At 44.2% G+C, this 19,421-nt stretch overlaps 1 protein-coding gene and 1 long non-coding RNA gene across 8 annotated transcripts in view; one reads left to right on the plus strand and one right to left on the minus strand.

Moving 5' to 3' along the window:
* The window catches only part of GRIA3 (glutamate ionotropic receptor AMPA type subunit 3), a 267,210-nt gene that overhangs the window by 35,606 nt on the left and 212,183 nt on the right, over nucleotides 1-19,421 (minus strand). For all 6 annotated transcript variants that reach the window (XR_014136764.1, XM_081792968.1, XM_081792967.1 and 3 more), the window contains one exon: nucleotides 17,959-18,157. Coding sequence is in view for 5 of the 6 variants with exons in the window: in XM_081792968.1 (XP_081649094.1) it covers nucleotides 17,959-18,157 (199 nt within the window). In the remaining variant the exon portion in view is untranslated. The remainder of the gene's footprint in view (nucleotides 1-17,958; nucleotides 18,158-19,421) is intronic.
* LOC145714004 (uncharacterized) overlaps nucleotides 1-19,421 on the plus strand; it is a 162,304-nt gene that overhangs the window by 27,955 nt on the left and 114,928 nt on the right. The gene's annotated exons all lie outside the window — the stretch shown is intronic.

Genomic DNA, 19,421 nt, shown 5'->3' on the forward strand with positions numbered 1-19,421 from the left:
TGAAGTTATAAAGACCTGACTTTGGTACTTGTTAGCTGAGTGACTTTGGGTAAAGCATTTAAACTCACTGAGGGGCGCCTGGGTGGCTCAGTCGGTTAAGCGTCCGACTTCGGCTCAGGTCACAATCTCACAGTCTGTGAGTTCGAGCCCCGCGTCGGGCTCTGAGCTGATGGCTCAGAGCCTGGAGCCTGCTTCCGATTCTGTGTCTCCCTCTCTCTCTGCCCCTCCCCCATTCATGCTCTGTCTCTCTCTGTCTCAAAAATAAATAAAAAACGTTAAAAAAATTAAAAAAAAGCATTTAAACTCACTGAAATGCCCTTGGGCATACACAGGAACTAAAGAATTAAAATTCTTTTAAATTTATTCTATTCATATAAACTTGAAAAAAGATGAACTCCTGGGTCTAGGTATGCCATGAAAGAATATTGTCGTTACCTCAGTTTCCTTATCTGAAAAAAATGAGGATGGTGATAGGATCTACCTCACAGTGGTCTTGCAATGATGAAATGAGAGATTGCTTATAATGGATTTAGCACAGCTCTTGACAACATAGTAAGCACTTAGTTACTTCGTTGGGAAACTTAGTTAAATTCGCCCCCCCCCCCCCCCCGCCGTCCCCCTGTTCAGTTGTATCAGGCATTGTGGTAGAATAGTATAGGGCATGGAGATGTGGAAGATATGGTTTTCACTATCAAGAAACTGAAGGAACAGTCAGAAGCACGGTCCAATAGAACTTTCTGAAATGATCTGTATCTGTGCTGTCCAACATGGTAGCTTCTAGCCACACATGCCTGTTGAGCACTTGAAATTTGGCTAGTGCCACTGAGCAACTGAATTCTACATTTTATTTTAGTTTTAATTTCTTTAAATTGAACTAGTCACATGGGGTTAGTGGGTACCATATTGGATGGTGCAGGTCTACAGCTTAAGTGAGGCAGAAGGCAAAAAGGGACTAGAAGGCAGCAAAAGGGCACCAAGAACGACTTTGTCTGTCTCACAATATTCTTCTTGTTTGCTCTGATGGCGGAAGTGATGGCCATATCGATGTCTGATGGCACCAGTTGGAGGGATTGGCTGTAGCCTAAGCTGAGGGGCAGGGAAGGAGGAAGCGAAACTCCTGCCCCATTCAGGTCTGAGCTGTAGCTCTGGAACAGCCTACCCAGACTGTTGTTTATGAAAGGCCACTCTAGAGAAAGGTAAGCTGTATTATTTGCATGGGGAAAAATCCCTTGGGGGTGCACAGGAACTGCTTCTTTTAAATTTATTCTATTCATATAAAATTGAAAATAAATGAACTCCTGGGTCTAGGTATGCCATGAAAGAATATTCTCGTTATTGCTGCCTGAGAACTATACTTTCCTTGAAAAGAGCAGATCATTATACAAGGAAATATTTGTGGAAAAAAAATAGAGTATGCTTCCTAAAGTTCCACTTAGCCTAATTTTCTCTTTCTGGCTCTGTGAGTTGTTACATTAAGTTGTTTGGACACCCTCTCTCTGGTTCTCCTTTCCAAGAGAAGAATTCCAACAGAGGTGGGCAGGCAGGTGACACGTTCACAATTTCCCTCAGTTTTTCAAAAATAGTACTTCCCAGTATCAGCGCTGATAGATGGGTTGAAGAATTGAGTGTAATCAAAATTGAAAGTGGTAGACTCTCCAGAGACGCTTTCCACTAAAAATTCCAAGTAACTTTGTCAAGTACTCATTCCAAATGCCTTTGCCTAGCATTTTCAAACTGTGTTACAATCACATTAAGGTCACAGCTGTAAATTTGCCTTTTCTGAGTCACCAAAGGGAGGACGGGACCAGCATTTCATATGGAGGTATGACTGGGGGAAATTAGACAGGTTGAATGTTACGGCCACTCGGCTTGGTGAGAGTCATACGGTGACCAGGGTCTTGAACCAAGCATACCAAAAGGCCCGCACTGAAACCAATGCTGCCAAATCGCAAATTTGCAAACCAAACCCCATTAGGAAGAAGAAAAAAAACCCCAGGGAACAGATGCATGAGCTGAAGCAAAATTGTTGTTGTTTTTAAAGAATCATCTAGAAAACTAGGTTGTTTTATATTCAGGCCTGTGTATTCATTGCTACTATTGAACAGAAACGAAACCAAAGTCTAAAAACTCTCCAGGGTAAACCTAAGCAAACCATTATTTCATTTGACTTGCGTTTCTGATGGAAAAACAGTTATCACCTCCACTCAGTAAGGATCAACAGTCAAACTGCAGAAGGAAGCCATGTTGAATCCTAAAGGATTTAGAAGAGTAAAGGGAACTTGAAAGTCCAGGTTGCATTTCCAAATTTCCTATGTTTTCTAGCACCTGTGAAACCTGTGGTCTGTGGGATAATTTATTAGGAGTCGTTGGCTTGAAATGCATTCTCCTTAAGTCCCCATTTTGCTGCCAGCACCTTATTACCAAAGAAATACAGTAACTTGAAAAACAGGCCCTCAATCTCTCAAGCAAGACCATTATCATCTGGGGCTATTCCAGAAGAGTGGAGGAGGCCAATAATACTTTAAAAAAAAAAAAAAAGTTCTGTATTTTTCCTCTAAGACTTTCCTGCTTGCCCTCTGTTCCAACTCTGAGCAACCAATGGCAGCCCTTTATCAGCTGAAATGCTCACTGCTCGCTACCCCCTACTCTGCACCCCCGCCAGTGTGCCACTAACAATAGTGAACTCAACAAATTAAAGGATGTTTACGCAGACCCGTGTGTTTTTCAGAGCCCATTAGGGTAATCTGTCACTACGAGTTATCTGGTTTTCTTTTTCATAATTAGATGGCTTGTTTCTATTAACGCAAGATTTTTTAAGTCACTTGCAAATTTTAATTTCCGTCAAGGTGCCTCTTCCTTCACAGTCCTGCATGTAAAGACGACAGACTATTTAATTAAGAACGCTTCTAGACAGTCGTCTCTCTTTGAGGCTTGCTTTCAACACCTTCTGCCTCGAAATTGTTTGTCAGTATGGTGGAAAAAGTGGACGCCCCCTCCCCCCCCCCCCCCCCCGCTTCTGCGCCTAATGGCAATCTGCATTTCTACTGATTTCTATCCAGGTCATTCATTATCCGCTCACTGAAAAGTATGTTATTAATGAGAAGCAGGTAGGAGTCATGCTGTCCTCCCCAGGTTTAAATGAATCTTTAAGACGGTACAATCAAACAGATATGCAAAACAGGCCATTAATGCAACATTAAGGTTACAAATTTAAATACAAAATCAGGGAATGCGGAACTTTTTAATTCCGTCTTGGCAACATGAGACGTGCTGAATATATGGTACAGTGTTGGGAAGACACGGATCCAAAGTATTGAAAAAAATAACTGATATTTGTACGGAGACTCCAAGATTAGCTACCAGACTTCTGGAATGCTGTAACCGTATCTATGTAGATTGGCTCAACTTCAGTAAGTTTTTCAACCCCTTTGAACTTTTCTTTCCCTGCTTGGTGCTGCTATGCCTAGATAAGAGTATGCCTTCCATCATGTAACAGATGAATTCCTAGAAAAAGCTGTGCCATGAATTAGATTCATTTTTGAAAATCAAATTTTATTTCTCTTTCGATGCATGGGCTGTTTTATGTTTATTTCTGACAGCCCTCCTCTTAGGTTCTTCCGACAAGCAGTTAATGATCTGTAAACACCAAAATGCACTAGGGTATCTCCATTTTCCAGGGAAGGATATATTTCTAATGTGAGTAATTACTATTTATCACTTTCATCAGTTGTGAATTTTCTGATATATGGATTAGTTAAGGATGGGTCTGGCTGTGTTGCGGAGCCACAGGTTTGGCAAGAAAAGGGAAGCCTTAAAGGTAACAAATGGCTTTAACTAGCCCCTGTTAATCTCTAGACTGGCGGAAGGGCAATCCCAATAATTGCCCAGGAAGACGAAAAAGCCCCTACAAAGCCACTTAAGGCGGGAGGTCCTGATACAGTGGATCTTGTGCCGTTTCCCCACAGTGCCCCTGGCCACTGGAAGAGGTATCCGTGGCAACAGCAAGGGCCCCAGGGGGACAGAGGGGACGAAGACTGGATGCTAGCCTGACAAAAACTCATCTGGTCCCCACGGAAGAGAGCAATTACTCTTCAGTGGGGGGGGGGGGAGGGTCGGAAGTCTCTTCTCCGTCCTAATCGGCATCCACACTTTTGGTTGGGGGATGCTGGCACCCCAAGGGAGGTTAGAAAGGAGGAATGGTTCCTCTCAGGTACTCATCAACAGCTAACCTGTGGTGGGGATACTCTACTTACCCGGTTAACATTTCCCCACGCCGGCTTAACCCCGTAGGGGTCTTGGCAATGCCCCCAGCCTGCACTGCCTGGAAAACCGACCGACTGCCCTCCGACCGATGGCGTGGGTGAAGGCCGGGCAATCTGGTCTCTGGGCTGGAGAGCATTTGTCTCCTGCTTGGGAACCGGAATGGCCCGACCGGCACCCTGGTGCATCACACCTGTTTACCTGCTGCCCACAGCATGCAGAGACGTAGAAGTAGCAAAAGGGAGGGAGGAAGAAGAGAGCGCAGCAATTTCACTTCAGTCTGGTTACGAATGTCCACCATATACCACTCCTTTCTAGAAAGATGAGCCGTCACTAACCCTTCTTGGTAGAGACACCAGAAGGAGGGGGCCCGCTGAAACTCCTCTCACCAGTCACCTGCACTCACTCCCAGGAAGCCTCACCCTGCCATGTGGGTACTCGGGGCTGTCCACTCCGCAAGCCTCCTGTGTGGGGAAGGTCGAACCTCTGGTGTCCCTACTGCCTCTGTAAGAAACAAATGCAATTGCATTTGTTGCCCGAAGCCCAGACCCAGGAGACAAAGTAGGGAAAGGGAACGGGTAAGGAACAGAGAGCGATGCACTAGAAACGTGCTTCCGGCTTCTGAAGGAAGCCTTCTGGGCCAGTTTTAAAATACATTCATCTTGCCTTTTTAAATCTTTTTTAAAAGTTGATTTATTTTGAGAAAGAGAGAGAAGGAAAGAGAGAAAGAGCATGAGAAGAGGAGGGGCAAAAAGAGAGGGAGAGAGAGAGAATCCCAGGCAGGTTCCGCCTGTCAGCACAGAACTTGAACTCACGAACCATGAGATCATGACGTGAGCCAAACCAAGAGTCGGATGCTTAACCTGCTGAGCCACCCGGGCGCCCCTAGAATACATTCCTCTTCCTGATGGCATTTAGGTCCTCCTAATTCTGAGCTCTTCGCAGTGACCGGGTTCATGTCTACCCAGCTAAGTTCCCCTGGGTTGGGAACTTTGAGGCATGAGGCTCCCTGAAGCATCTGAAAAGCAGTAACACGGTAGGGTTACCACATCATAAAAAGCATGGAAAAGGACCAAGAAGAAGGGAGGCGAGAGGTCATGTGACAGTAGAGAGCGCCTTGGCCCATGGCCGACAAGAGTTCAAAGCTCTTGTTGAAATTTCTCATCCTGCCCCTTCATCCTTAAGGCCGTTTCTCTCACCCATGGTTTCCAACTGTATTCTGAAAGATTTTTTAATTTAATTTTTTTTAGAGTGAGAGTGAGTGAGTGAGTTGGGCAAGGGCAGGGAGAGAGAGAGAGAGAGAGAGAGAGAGAGACTCCCAAGCAGGTGCCAGCCACACGGTCAGTGCAGAGCCCAATGCGGAGCTCCAACTCAGGAACTGTGAGATCACGACCTCAGCCAAAACCAAGCCGGTTGCTCGAATGACTGAGCCATCCACGCGCCGCCCGCCCCCCAACTGTATTTTAACACTTAAACTTCCCGAAGTGAAGGCCGGATGTTCTGTGTGTCTACCTACTGCCGTCTGGCCTGGGGCATTGGGGGTTTGGGATTGCCTGAAGCCTCTGTGAAACCGCCAAGCCAGCAGCCCCGACCATGCAGGTCACAGGGGGACAGAGACTGAGGGAGCGCTGGCAGCTTCTGTCACGTTGGCCGGTGGTTTCTAGCTCCTGAACGGTCTCTTCCCTCTGTCCCATTGTTTTCTTTCTCTTTGTGAAATGTCTTGTGCCCGTGCTTCTTTCGAGGTTTGACTGCTTTTGTTTTTCCACGCTGACTAGCCCCTAGGGATGCTTACCTAAGTTCTTCCGGGTAGGGAGGGCCATTCGAGGTAAAGAGGTTCTCTGAAGCCTTTATAAAAGCGCAAACATAGCAGCCCTGACCACTTGGGACCCAGCAGGTAAGAGAAGGAAAGAAAAGGGAAGGAAGGGGCAGTTATAGGAAAGTAGGAGAGAGCTCCTGGTCTGTCTTCTACTTCTGTCCCATTGTCCCCAAGAAATTCCTCTTACTCTTAGCCTTTACCTAGGTCATACCGATCACCATCTCCACCTACGACCAATGCCTGTACCCGGTCACCTGCAGCCCTCTAGGATGGGAAGTTTGAATCAGGGGCTTGCTGTAGGGTGATAAAGATGCTAATACGATGGTCCTGGTCACCCAAGACCCACACAGTAAATGAGCATGGAAAAGGAAGGGCATCATAAGGATCATAGGAGAAAAAATTATAAATATTTCAAAGCTTCTGGACATTATGCCCCTGCAGTGTCATTTCTTCCTCACTTTTAGGACTTGTATTACCCGTAGTCAGATTCCACTGCTTGAGCTTCCCTGTAGGTATCTGTCTGCACTTGGGGTCTCCCAAGGCCTCAGATTCCAGTCCCTGAAACAATCATCTCCCATTGGTCCCTGTGGATCAGAGGAAAGTTTCTTCCTTTCTCTCCCTCCCTGACAGGAACACTGGGAGGGGGAGGCCACCACTCAGCCAGTCAGCTGTACTCACTCTCGAGATACCTCTTCCTGCCAGACAGGCCTAGCTACTCCTACTCAGGCTTCTCTCTGCCCTGCAGGCCCAGCCTCCAGCCTTCTCCCAGCATCCTTCACATAGGAATCATAGAAAAAAGGCAAATCCAAATCATCAAAGTATAAATTATCTTATATGTTGTATAGTCAAACGTTCTTCAAAGAGTGGCTCTTAGTCATCTGTGTTAGAACCACTTGGGGTGCTAGTTTAAAAAATGCAGATTAAGGGGCGCCTGGGTGGCTCAGTCGGTTAAGCGTCTGACTCTGGCTCTGGTCACGATCTCACGGTTCGTGGGTTTGAGCCCCGCATCGGGCTCTGTGCTGATGGCTCAGAGCCTGGAGCCTGCTTCGGATTCTGTGTCTCCTTCTCTCCCTGTGCCCCTATCCCGCACATGCTCTCTCTCTCTCAAAAACAAACAAACATTAAAATTTTTTTAAAATGCAGATTAATAGAACCTATGGAATCAACATGAGGGGAGGAGGCATGAGACCCAATAATCTGTGTTTTAAAATAGCTCTGGAAATGATTTTACACACAACCAGTGTTGGAAAACACTGCTCTAGTGCAGACATTCATCAGATTATTGAGTCCCCTATTTGACATCCCTGACAAGTGGCCATTAGCCTAATCTTGAATCCTTGAGTCCCCTATTTGACATCCCTGACAAGTGGCCATTAGCCTAATCTTGAATCCCTTCAAAGATGAACAGCTCACTATCTGTGGAGACAGCCCATTCTATTTTTGGATTGCTCTATGAGAATCTTCTTTTTACAATGAGCCAAAAATCTCTATCCCTGTAATATCCACCCTTTGAGTTTTGTTCTGTCCCTTAGGGCCCCACAAAACAAGTACAATTCATCTTTGAAATGTCTACCCTTCGAATATTTTAAGACAATCCTAATACATTCCACTGCTGCATATTTTCTTCAGGCTAAATAGTCTCAATTCTTGTGATGTGAAAAACAATCTTGTAAAAAATTGTAGACTGGTCCCTGGAGGTCAGCTCTTTGGGTGATTCGAGCTAGGAGTGTTTTAAGATAAGGTCAACAAAGAACTATGAGAAGCCATGCCTGTCCTCTTGATGTCAACTCTAAACATCTGAAGGTGTCCTTCAAGCACTTGCCTCTTACTTTTAACAACTTTCTATGGCTCTGTATTACATGAATTTATCTAAGCCTCCTTGAATTTATTTATATTTCTCCTCAGTCATTGACCCTGCTATTCTCAACCTTCTTGCTCATCCAATTGACTGAAACCCCAGGCCAAGAAAATAAAGCAGAAATGTTCTTCAGTATTTGGCCAGTGGGGCAGTTGGCTCCCTGCTGATTTCATATATAGTAAACTTCAGTTATTTGTTAATCACATTTACCCAAATGGTGGTGGTGGTGGTGGTGGTGGTGTGTGTGTGTGTGTGTGTCTGTGTGTATGCACACTCGTGTATGTGTGTCTTGACTGGAAGAAAGGGGCAAGATACAAGTATTTGGAATCAAACTTCAAAATTTTGTGCAAAGAGGCTTTCATGTGATTCCCTTCATGATTACCTCATTAGTACTACGACATTCAGGAAAGGAGCTATTTATTTTGGTGAAATAATGTCTATTGTAGTGGGGTTATTTTTAAAAATGAAGGGTTGGTTATGAAATCTTTCATTTGGTATTGTTTTCCAAAGCAGAGATAGATTTTGCTTTTCAACACTGGTTCCTCAAACTCATTTAAAAGAAAGCAAAGTATTCCTTGGAGAGTCCCTTGTTAATGAACCTCATCTTCACATGCCAAATGTGAATTATGAAATTAGAAATAAGCGCTCAGAGCACCTTGGTCTCAAGCAGTGATTTCCAATTTACCTGTGGCAGTCTATAGATTGGTTTCTACCATGATACTATTGTTTCAAAGCAATATTTTTTTTTGGAAACTGTTTTTTCCATCACGAACTCCCTTCCCCAAACATATATACATACGCTATCTTATGCAGACAAATCTTAGTGTGAATCCTACAGAAACTAACAGTTCCCCAGTCAGTAGTAGCCATAGTCTAACATGATATAAAGTCATGGTCTTGTTGTTTATTTGTTCTTGGGGGCTTTTTTGGGTCCCACATATATTCTCACAAACCCCTTGAACTACTTTTAAATTCTTTTCTCTCCAAATATTTTTAAGATGTCCTTTTCTCCAGAAACCTTTCCTGATTAGTCCACCCGACTCCCCTATTGTCTGCATATTGGACTCAGGGGTCTGGATGGCGTCTCCTACTCATGCCCAGAGTGTGTAGGACAGGGTTCTTTACTCAGCGGGTTGGAATATCAGTGCTACTGAATGATACAGGAAATAGTCTGTAACCCAGATGGGAGACTCAAAGGAGACAAAATTGAGACTCAAATAAATCAGGCTGTGAACACATAAGAATTTTCATAAAGCTGGGAAGTAAGATTCGGTTCTACAGCGCAGGCTTTGCTAGGCATAGCAGCTAACCACCTTCAGGAACCTCTTCATTAGGGCACCAGGAGTGTGCAGATAGATTCGTTTTGGGGATAACGTACAGACAGATGCTCACAATCAGAAGAGGGAAGAAATGCAATAGGTCATCACTATCCAAGTCCGTCCTTCAGACAGGTGACATTCTAAACCGTTTCAAACAGAAAGAAGATGGGTTTCACTCTAGCATCCAGCGGCTGCCTTCTGGTGCCATCTTGCCGGGGCATCAAAGTTGTAGCCCAAACACAGAAAGAGAAAGCATGTTCCCTCAAAGTTTTGTTACAAGCTGGAATCGGTAGCTAAAATATCCAGGACCCTCTGTACATATGTGTGGTATAGACAGGACTTCAGGTTTTTTTCAACACTTACACACATACACATCCTCCTCCTCAACTCCGGTCAAGATGTATCAAGATGAAACTTTGTGGTACTAGCTAAAGCTCTGCCCCAACAGCAACTCCCTAGCGACCCTCTTCCTATTGGGAGAGAGGCATCTATGGCCTCTGAGAAGATGAGGATTGTTTGAGCAGCAACGGGAAGAAACCAGAATAGAAAATGCCCTCATCGTTTGTATCAAAATAGACCCTAAAAGTTATAAAAGACAAGCAAAGGATTGTCGTACGATCCAGCAATTCCACTCTGAAGTATATGCCAAAAGGAATTGAAAACAGGGATTTGAAGAGCTGTTGGTACACCCATGTTCACTGCAACATTACTTGGATACGGTGAATCCTCAAAGAATTTTTCAGGTCCGGAAGTCCCTAATGATTCCTGCCTCTAGTATGTCTTACTGCTTTCTTCTCAGAAGACAGTTTTGTGGTTGAAGCGTATTTTCACAGAGGACTAACTCCCTTTTGCGAAAACGTAACTATTATAGCCCTGGTGCCTAACTTGATATTATAGACTCTCAAGATTTAGTTACTCACTGTTTAAAAAGGTAGAAGACTTTGAAGACTGGAATGCATATGACCACAGGACATCACCTAGTAGTTTTTTTGAAAAAAAAATTCATAATGAGATGCCACCGCACACCAGTCAGAGTGGCTAAAATGAACAGCTCGGGAAACAACAGATGCTGGTGAGGATGCGGAGAAAGGGGAACCCTCTTGCGCTGTTGGTGGGAACGCAAACTGGCGCAGCCACTCTGGAAAACAGTATGGCGATTCCTCAAAAAATTAAAAATAGAACTACCCTACAACCCGGCAATTACACTATTAGGTATTTATCCAAAAGATACGAAAATGCTGATTTGAAGGGGCCCACGCACCCCAATGTTTATAGCAGCACTAGCAACAATAGCCAAAGTATGGAAAGGCCCAAATTTCCATTGAGTGGTGAATGGATAAAGAAGATGTGGGGTGTGTGTGTGCGTGTGTGTGTGTGTGTGTGTATGGAATGCTACTTGGTGATGAAGAAGAATGAAATACTGTCATTTGTAACAACATGGATGGGACCAGAGGGTATTATGCTAAGCTAAATAAGTCAGAGAAAGATATCGTATGATTTCACTCATGTGAAATTCGAGAAACACAAGAGATGAACATAGGGGAAGGGAAGGAAAAATAAGATAAAAACAGAGAGGGAGGTAAATCATAAGAGACTCTTAAATACAGAGAACAAACCGAGGGTTTCTGGGTGGGGGAGAACAGGTGATGGGGATTAATGAGGGCACTTTTAAGGATGAGCGCTGGGCATTGTATGTAAGAGATGAATCACTGGGTTCTACTCCTGAAGCCATGACAACACTGAATGTTAACTAACTTGAATTTAAATTTTAAAAAAATGAATTTTGTCCCCCCCCCAAAAGAAAAAAAGTCAGAGCAAGGTTTTGTTTGTGTGAGTTGCTTTTTCCTTTCAAAAGCGGAGTGCAACCAAGCATTCTAGTTAACCTAATGTTTTTATTAGTTGAGCTTCAGGATGTTGAAATTTTATTTGATCCTGACGGTCAGGTTTTTAGACGTCTGCCTGGTGATGAAGGAGAACTTAAATAATTAACCTGCGCAGGCTTGCCAGGTGAACTCAAGGAAGGTCTAATTGAACAGATGGGCCCAACTAGAAGCGCTGAGGTGATTTGATTTTGTCGGCTAGGAAAAGAAAGTGAGATCCTGAGGTGAATTACTCTCAGAAAGAGGGTTGAAGAGTTCTCCCAAAGATCTGGGGATCCTGCGTGGTGTTAATTACCCTGGCGTTGTCTGCTCGCCTGCGAGAGTCAGCAGCCTCAAAGAAAAGGAAGACTTAACTCCCTTAGGCTTTCTGGGCTGTGAAATGCTCTCATAAGCAAGTAGGTTACCTGAGAGGGCTAACAGAGCTAGGCTAATGAAATCCATATGGTTGGTTACTTTGGGCAGATGGCCTGCGTGCCCCCTTGGAAGCACCTGAAGTTTCTAGGTGGTCTTCAAGGGCGGCTCTAAACTGTGTGTTTTGGAGTTGTTGAATCTGCAAGCCACAAAGGAATGACTGAAGATGGAGAGATGAGGTCAGGAGTAATATTTGATAATGGGGGCAGGGATGGGATCAGGATGCGGTGGGGGGAGGATACAAATGAACTTTCTCTCTCCTCCCAAAGTCAGGAAAAAGCCCACCCCTCTTCCACTGAGCCAGCAGAGATGATTTTATTTTATCTTATTTTATTCTTGAGAAGTACCCCTCCCTCACATCTCCACGGAGCCTTGCCTGGACAGTCTTTATGCTTTAGTTGCTCTATTGTTGGGCCCTTTCCCTAAAGTCTCCTGGCATTTGTAGAACCCTTCCTCCTTTTAAAGAGCTTTTTGTGATATTATCCTCTTACCAACCCCATAAGGAAGGTAGAGCAGAGAATATTCCCATCGGTACATTGAGGAAACCGAGACCGAATGCTTCTCACCCAAAGAAAAACAAGAAAGTCGTCAGTGGATGTGGAACTAGAAATCATCTTTTCCCTCTCTCTTTTTCTTTCCAGTTTTATCCAGCTATGACATAACCCTGGGCATATCAGAAAGCATAATCAGCTGTGAATTATAGAGGTTTGATGTGTTTGTGGCATTCGCTATAGTTTTATGGATGACCTCCTTTTCCTTGGCTTCTTATCCTGGATCCTTTTGAGGCTATCAGAGCATGGGAAAATGTCATTTAAAGTGGGTATAGGTTCTCTTTTCTAACTGACCCATCAAGGGAAATAAAAGATCAACCAGGAGATAATACAGATGCCTTAGCACGTGCTGCACCAGAAGCTTGATTCATGCCTAACGCCCCCCGTTTCTGTGAACACTCACACCAGAAGGGCACTGAGACGGGCTGGAAAGGGGACCCAATCTGGCCTCAGAGTTCTAGCTCTTCCCCATTGAGCCCAGTGACATTCATCAAGTCACAATGTCATTTTGTCTCACACGTATTGCAGGATTGTTGTGTGAATTGAATGTGGTAATGTGTGTGAAAATGTGTTGAAAATTGGCGGCCCTCTAGATTGTGAGCTCCCAGAGGGTAGAGGCCGTTTCTGCTTTATTCACCACCTAACTGACCCTCCTGTCTGGTTATGGAGAATCATTAACCCTTTTGTTATTCACCATGGAGTGTAGCCATAGATTGGTGCGTGCAGAGAAGTAGCAATATAAAAATAAACACTGTCAGCTGTCCTGGAGGGTGTGATCATCTAGGTTCCTGAGATGCCTATATTTCAAGTCCGTCTATCCCCCAAAATCACCTCCAAATATGGTGGAGGGCCCTGTGTAAGCATTTTCATGCGATTTGGTAAAAGACAGACAGAAATTTAATTTTGTTTACAGAGATGGATCCTCAGTGCTTAGCCTGGAACTTGGCACCTAGAGAGTGCTCAAAAAAAGAGTTATTGAGAGGCGCCTGGGGGGCTCAGTCGGTTAAGCGTCCAACTTGGTTTCGGCTCAGGTCATGATCCCACGGTTTGTGAGTCTGAGCCCCACGTCAGGCTTTGTGCTAAGAGTGTGGAGCGTGCTTGGGATTCTCCCTCTCCCTCTCCCTCTCCCTCTCCCTCTCCCTCTCTCTCTCTGCCCCTCCCCGACTCACGCTGTCTCTGTCTCTCTCAAAATAAATACATAAACTTAAAAGAGTTATTGAAAGAGTGATGAATAAATACTAGAATCTAGGGCGTTATTCGTAGCCTGTCTTCATTGCTGCATTTCCGCCTTTCTCTTGGAGACAGATAGGAGGTGTGTGGTCGGTTGTGCACAGTTGTCAGGTCAACCAGTGTCTACTCCTTTGGAGAGCGTGCTCTCCACCCAGCTTGAGAGTTGCCTGCAAGGAAGGCCTATGGAACCACAGACCCCTGGCCGCTGAGGGGCGGGAAAGGCCGACGGCCGTCTGAGTGTCTCTTTCCCTCTTCCTGAGGCCTGTTCGGTCAGGCCTCGGCAGCCTCACCTTGTGTCTGGTGCCCCACCCCAGTCTTGACCTGTGAGGTCTAGGAGTCTTGTCGTGCAACGTATCATGTGACATTGGAACAGACTGGTTTTGAGAAGGTGGCATCAAAAGATCCACGTCAAAATTAAAAAAACGAATTTTCTTTTTTAAAAACTGCCAAGTAGTAGGCCCAACAGATGTCTCTGACCTACCATCCCTTGGTGTCAGACTCCTCTCTTGTTGTCACTATTGTGTGTTCCCTAGTATGTGGTTTGGCTGTGTCCCCAAACATTTGGTCACATCATATGTGTCTTCAAACTAATTAAATCTGGTTGCAGTTGTCCAAGTCTATTAGGTGTCAAAATTGCAAATCCATTGTAGTACTTGGTGCGAAAATTTTTAACCAAAGGCTCTCATATGTTGGCGTGTTTCCTGAGTCTAGGGGATGGGTTAAGGGGTTAGGGAGGTCCGACGTGTACATAGCTCAGTTGTAACATGTAACAGCGTAAAGATCAATGGTTGGTTTTCTCGATCATGTGAAAAGGTCAGCATAGCATAGGTGCAAAGGAGACTTCTCTCCTTTCCCCGTGTACTTCAAAGGCCCTGTAATAGATAACTGAGAGATGTGGAAATGTGGACTCCAATTGAAAATGTGTGTGTGTGTGAGAGAGAGAGACAGAGAGAGAGACACAGAGAGTCTGAATGTGTAAGCAGGATCTAAATACTCTTAGTAGGGACTACTTTTCAAATCAGTTCAAGAGCTCTTCATTTACAGCCTACATTTAGAAAAATTAATATGATCGATGACAACAGCTCGTCATAGACTCTTGCGTTCCAATGAAACAGTTTGCACGAGTAAATTCAGCTGTGCCACGTGGTACAATGTCTGCAAGTCAGAAGATGGGACAGTCCCCTCTGTGGTCTCCAGATAAAGCTCAGTTTCTCTGTCCTGCCCAGCACATGAGAGCAACTTATTCTCTCTCCACTCCTCTCCTTTTATATTTAGAATTTCAAAGGGCTTTAAATTAATATTAAACATTTCATTTAAAAATGCAACCTTCTTTAATGCCTCGAACTACCTTTAGTGGAGATTCGATCAGGTATCTGGAAAAGAAATCAAGCATCATAGTCATCGAATATTTCCGGGGGTCTGGAGGCAGAGAGAATTTTGGAATTGCTTTTTCTCCGGTGCTACTTTTTAACATGAATCCGTATCAGGTTAAATTTCCAAAACCTAGTGGAGAATGATCATTTCGGTGCAGCTTTCCAAATCATAGTGGCATTTCTCTGGGCAATGACAATAAAGCTGTCGACGTGTTTTTTAGCACGGGTGCCTCCACTGCAGTTGGGACATTTAGTTTTGGAGCTGCTGTCTAAGGAAATCAGTTTTCAAGTCGAGAGGGCTCACGGTAATATTTCAGATGTCTCTTCCAGCTACGTGCATTTTGCTCAGTCCCTCCCTGCCTTTCCGGATGGAACAGGTCTCTCTGTGCCAGTGACTTTATGTGATTGTAAGATAACAGCTAAGGATAGCTGGAAAATGAGAGAAACAAAGGAATCATTTTAAAATACCATCATTTCAATGGCAGCCTTATCCAGGAAGAGTAAAAATGTCTGCAGGGCAATTAGAAAGGAATTGTATTTTATTTATTTCTCTTTCTTAGTGGAAGCACTAGAGGGCTGGCCCCGGGCTGTGTTACGGTATTACTATTTGGTCTCTGTGGTTTTAGTATGCAGTGAGAATGGGAAGAAATGAGCTTATGTCGTGTTTGTAAATGCTGCGTGTGATCTTGTTTTAGTCTCTAAAGTTCAGAAGGCATGCCATCTGAGGTCCTCACTTTTCCTGTGTGCGGAGGAGTGACCATTCTTAAAACTGCCCCCAGATCAGTGAGGGCTGGGGGAGGGGTGGTGACATACTAGTTCGGTGGAGTCCCTGGGAGAGAGATGAGGGGTTCTGGCTGGCTGTCTTCTCCGATCTATGTGGTTCAAGGAGGGTGGGGTGGAGACCATGGAGGGTACAAATGGCTTCAAGACGGATGGGTTGGGCTCCCCTGTATTACATGGATACCAACCTTACCCTTTGTTAGGTTTACATAACATTTCCAGCACAAGCAGGCTTAAAAAGTTGATTTTTCTAGATTGCTCAGTTCCACGCTTAGATCATCAACCTTCGTGTGCTGCCCTGAAGAACTTCCCCACAGAATCCTAATGCTGTCACGAGCAACCAATTGGGGAAAACGAAAAAGTGGTGCGTGAGAATTAGAAAATGATTTGCATTTCCTTATACCTGGAAATATCCAGCTCCCTCTCTAATCAGATTCTCATAACAGCCCATTTCCATACGAATTACTCATTGGCTGTAAAGGTCACTAGGAATCGGTGAGCATTAGAAGCTGCAAACCAATTAGAATGTGGCAATAGCTTTGCTCAGAATTGGATGTTGATTCAAATCGGCTCTGGTAATATGAGGCTTTTTAATGAAACCATCATCGAATAGATTAGCAGACGCTTTCCTGGTTTTTGAGAAAGACACAAAATGTGTGGCGGGTGGGGTCTGGGTGGGGGGACAGCGACTGTTTGGTCATGCTTTCAAGCCTTTGCCCTCATAAATCTTCCCAGAGAGGGTCCTTTGCCTCCAGTATGGATGAATGGCCTTTGAAAGCTTAATGGGAATTGATGCCGTCTATCGATTACCATTTAAAGTACACCTTCGTAATTTCGAATCGTTTTTGAAGGCAAAATGCTTTCCAATGGAACAAGGGGCTCTTATCAAAGGGTCCAAGTCTGGTATCTTGGTAGCCTAAGTGATCAATTACTTCATATAGCAACTTGATGCCTATTGGGATGCTTTTGAAGGTGGATACCAACCAAATTTCCATGGAGCTGATAATGTGCTGACTACTCAGCAGATGGAAGTTGCCCGCTTGTTGCCCTGAAACATGTGGGTGATTTCATGTAGGCAGGGGATTATTTCTAGATAAGTTTCTAGGACTTGCACAGTGGTGAGGGTCAAGGCCAGGTTAGTTCCAGAAGGTCTTCATTGATAGTTCCAATACTGGGCCCCTCTCTCTCTTTGGGGATTTTGATCTGCTCGGTAAACAGTGGTAAAAGTGAGAAAGGGATGTCCAGAGCCGATAAGAATTGTGGCAAGGGCCCTAGAATGAATGCTTTCTCCTTCAGGGAATGAAAACAGTTTTTAGCTAATTGCTACAATTGTGAGAAACCTACTCCTGGTTTTCCATGAAATAACTGGGCAAATCTCATAATACATGCAGAAATACATTTCTTACTGATTTCTTAAAGTAAGCTGGTTTAGCACCAACATCGATCTATCCTGGACGTTACGGAAAAGTTAGTAGTTACACCTGCCAACCAGCTTAATTATTGGTTGCACAGACTAAACGTTTCCCTTTTACCTACTCTACAAGTGGCCTCTGTATCATTGCTACAACCAGTTATAGTGGTTATGGTAGCGGGCAGTGGTAATGTAGAGAATGGGTCCATTTTCTAATCACCATACTTTCCTGGTTGGGGAAACTGAAAAACATTTGAGTTCTTAAACACTCCACTGGGAGCCTTTCTCGTAGTCCAGCTGGCAGAACAAAGATCTTGATAGTTTATGTAAAAGTGGCTTGTCCATCATATCATCCTTCTAGAACTTTCTGCTTTGATCTTCTTTCATCTTTCCTCTTGACAGTGTTTCTGTAGCTTTACTACCTTTTGCTAGTGAACAACTTGCTGTTTCCCCACTAAGATTGGGTCTATGATGGAGTAGAAGGGGGGTATAAGTGTACTCAAGAAACAAAAACAATCACCACCTTCCTTGAACGTTGCATTATCAGCAGGTATATGAACGCTTGAAATAAGTGTAAAGCACTTCGATAGGAAACCAGTGTCTGACACAGAATATCTAATTTTATAGTCTATCACTCTGCAGAGACTTAGAGCCAAGTACCTAAGTTCTGTGAAACGCTGAGACATAATATCTACCTTTATAAAAGCTCAAAAGGAGAATGCATATCATTTAGTTCAGCCCCCTCAGTTTTCAAGGAAGGTGATCGAGGCTAATGGCTTGCCCAAGGACAAACAATCGCTTTGCGACAGGGATGAGATTCAGACCTGGGAGTTCAAGCTCAGTGCCCTTGTATCCAACTTGTTACATCGCGCACGAGTCTTAATTGAAGCAACAATGAAGTAGGTCACCAGCCAAGCAGGGCTGTATTTATGTATTATGCTGTTTTATGCTGCACTTCGATAACATCCCCACACTTTCCCATCCCTCCCTTAAAAGTACTGTGAATTTGCCTTTGTGAGAAGATGATAAAAGAAAAAGCAGCAGGCCCAATTAACCGCCAAGCACTTACTCTGAAAAATTCTTTCGTTGAACCGGAGTCCAGGGTCCCATATGCAATTTCAGTCTGCTTAGCTAAGTCTTCAGCACTCTCTATGGGAGAGACCATCCTCTCCACAGTCAGGAAAGCAGCAAGATTGGCAGTGTAGGAAGAAATTATGATCAGGGTGAAGAACCACCAAACCCCTCCGACAATCCGCCCGGACAGCGACCTGCAAAACAAAACAAAGACCAGTCCGGACCCGGAGGGGCCGGGTTTCAGTTTACGAAAATCATTATCTTAATTTCGGGAAAGAGAAATGGTTTCAGTATAGTTGAAGTAGGTGATGCCAGGGAATTAAAACAGCAAACAAAAGTAACATATTAACAACATCCCATGTGGTGATGGTATATGATGATGGTACATGCATAGTATAGGCCCTTCAGGCCTATCTGGCTTGCAGAGCACGATTTTTTTTTTTAATTCTAGAAAAAATATCTTCTTTTTACCAGCTCCTGATGACACATAATAATTATACTTATCAGATTCTCTTCCTGTGTGAGCTCTGTGTGCTTCTGGGCCTGCGCAATAGAATCACCGGGGACCTTTGTTAAAAACCAAACAAAACACACAAAAAAACCAAAAACAAAACAAAACTCATGTCCAGCCTATCCGACACCAGTTAAATCACAACCTTGGAGGTGGGATCCAGGCATATATATTTTTTAAAGCTCGCCAGGTGATTACAAGGCACGGCCAAGGCTGAGAGCCACGGATGCGAGATGATGTCATGGGAGAAACCGAGTCAAAAGCCCTTACGTATTTGAAGGGAAATGGGTAGGTGTGGGTGGATGAGTACTCTTGACTCTGAGTTTAGTAAATTTAATAAAGACTTTTGCCATTTTGTGGAGCCGGTCACGCATGAGGCAAGGAGCCATAAGATAATATGTATTATGATCTTTGTATAAATGGCTAGTGGGGCTCAGGTACTCAGCTCCAGGGATCCAAACTCTTTGCTTTTACAAACTAAGCCTTAGCACACAGGACAGCCTCGAGGGAACTAAGGAACTACCAGTATAATAGAATTTGAGGGGCACTAAAAGTTTTGTTTCCACCTCCACCTCTCCCCCCCAAATAATCAAAACAAACAGAACCATCCTCACAAGGCTGCCATAGAGAATCTTCGTGTTGGAATCACCTTCTGCATTTTCTTCAGAAGACTTGGTCAAAATGTCAACACACAACTTCAATAGGACCTATCACATTATTGTGGATTAGTCTATGCAGTTAGTAGAGAATCGGACAGAAGACGGGTAAGTTAAAAAAAATGTTTTTAATGTTTATTTATTTTTGAGAGAGACAGAGACAGAATGCGAGTGGGTTAGGGGCAGAGAGAGAGGGAGACAAAGAAGCAGAAGCAGGCTCCAGGCTCCGAGCTGTCAGCACAGAGCCCAACGTGGGGCTCGAACCCCACAAACCGTGAGATCATGACCTGA

The sequence above is a fragment of the Panthera onca genome, chromosome X (assembly GCF_046562875.1).
Source record: "Panthera onca isolate mPanOnc1 chromosome X, mPanOnc1 haplotype 2, whole genome shotgun sequence".
Lineage (NCBI taxonomy): Eukaryota > Metazoa > Chordata > Mammalia > Carnivora > Felidae > Panthera > Panthera onca.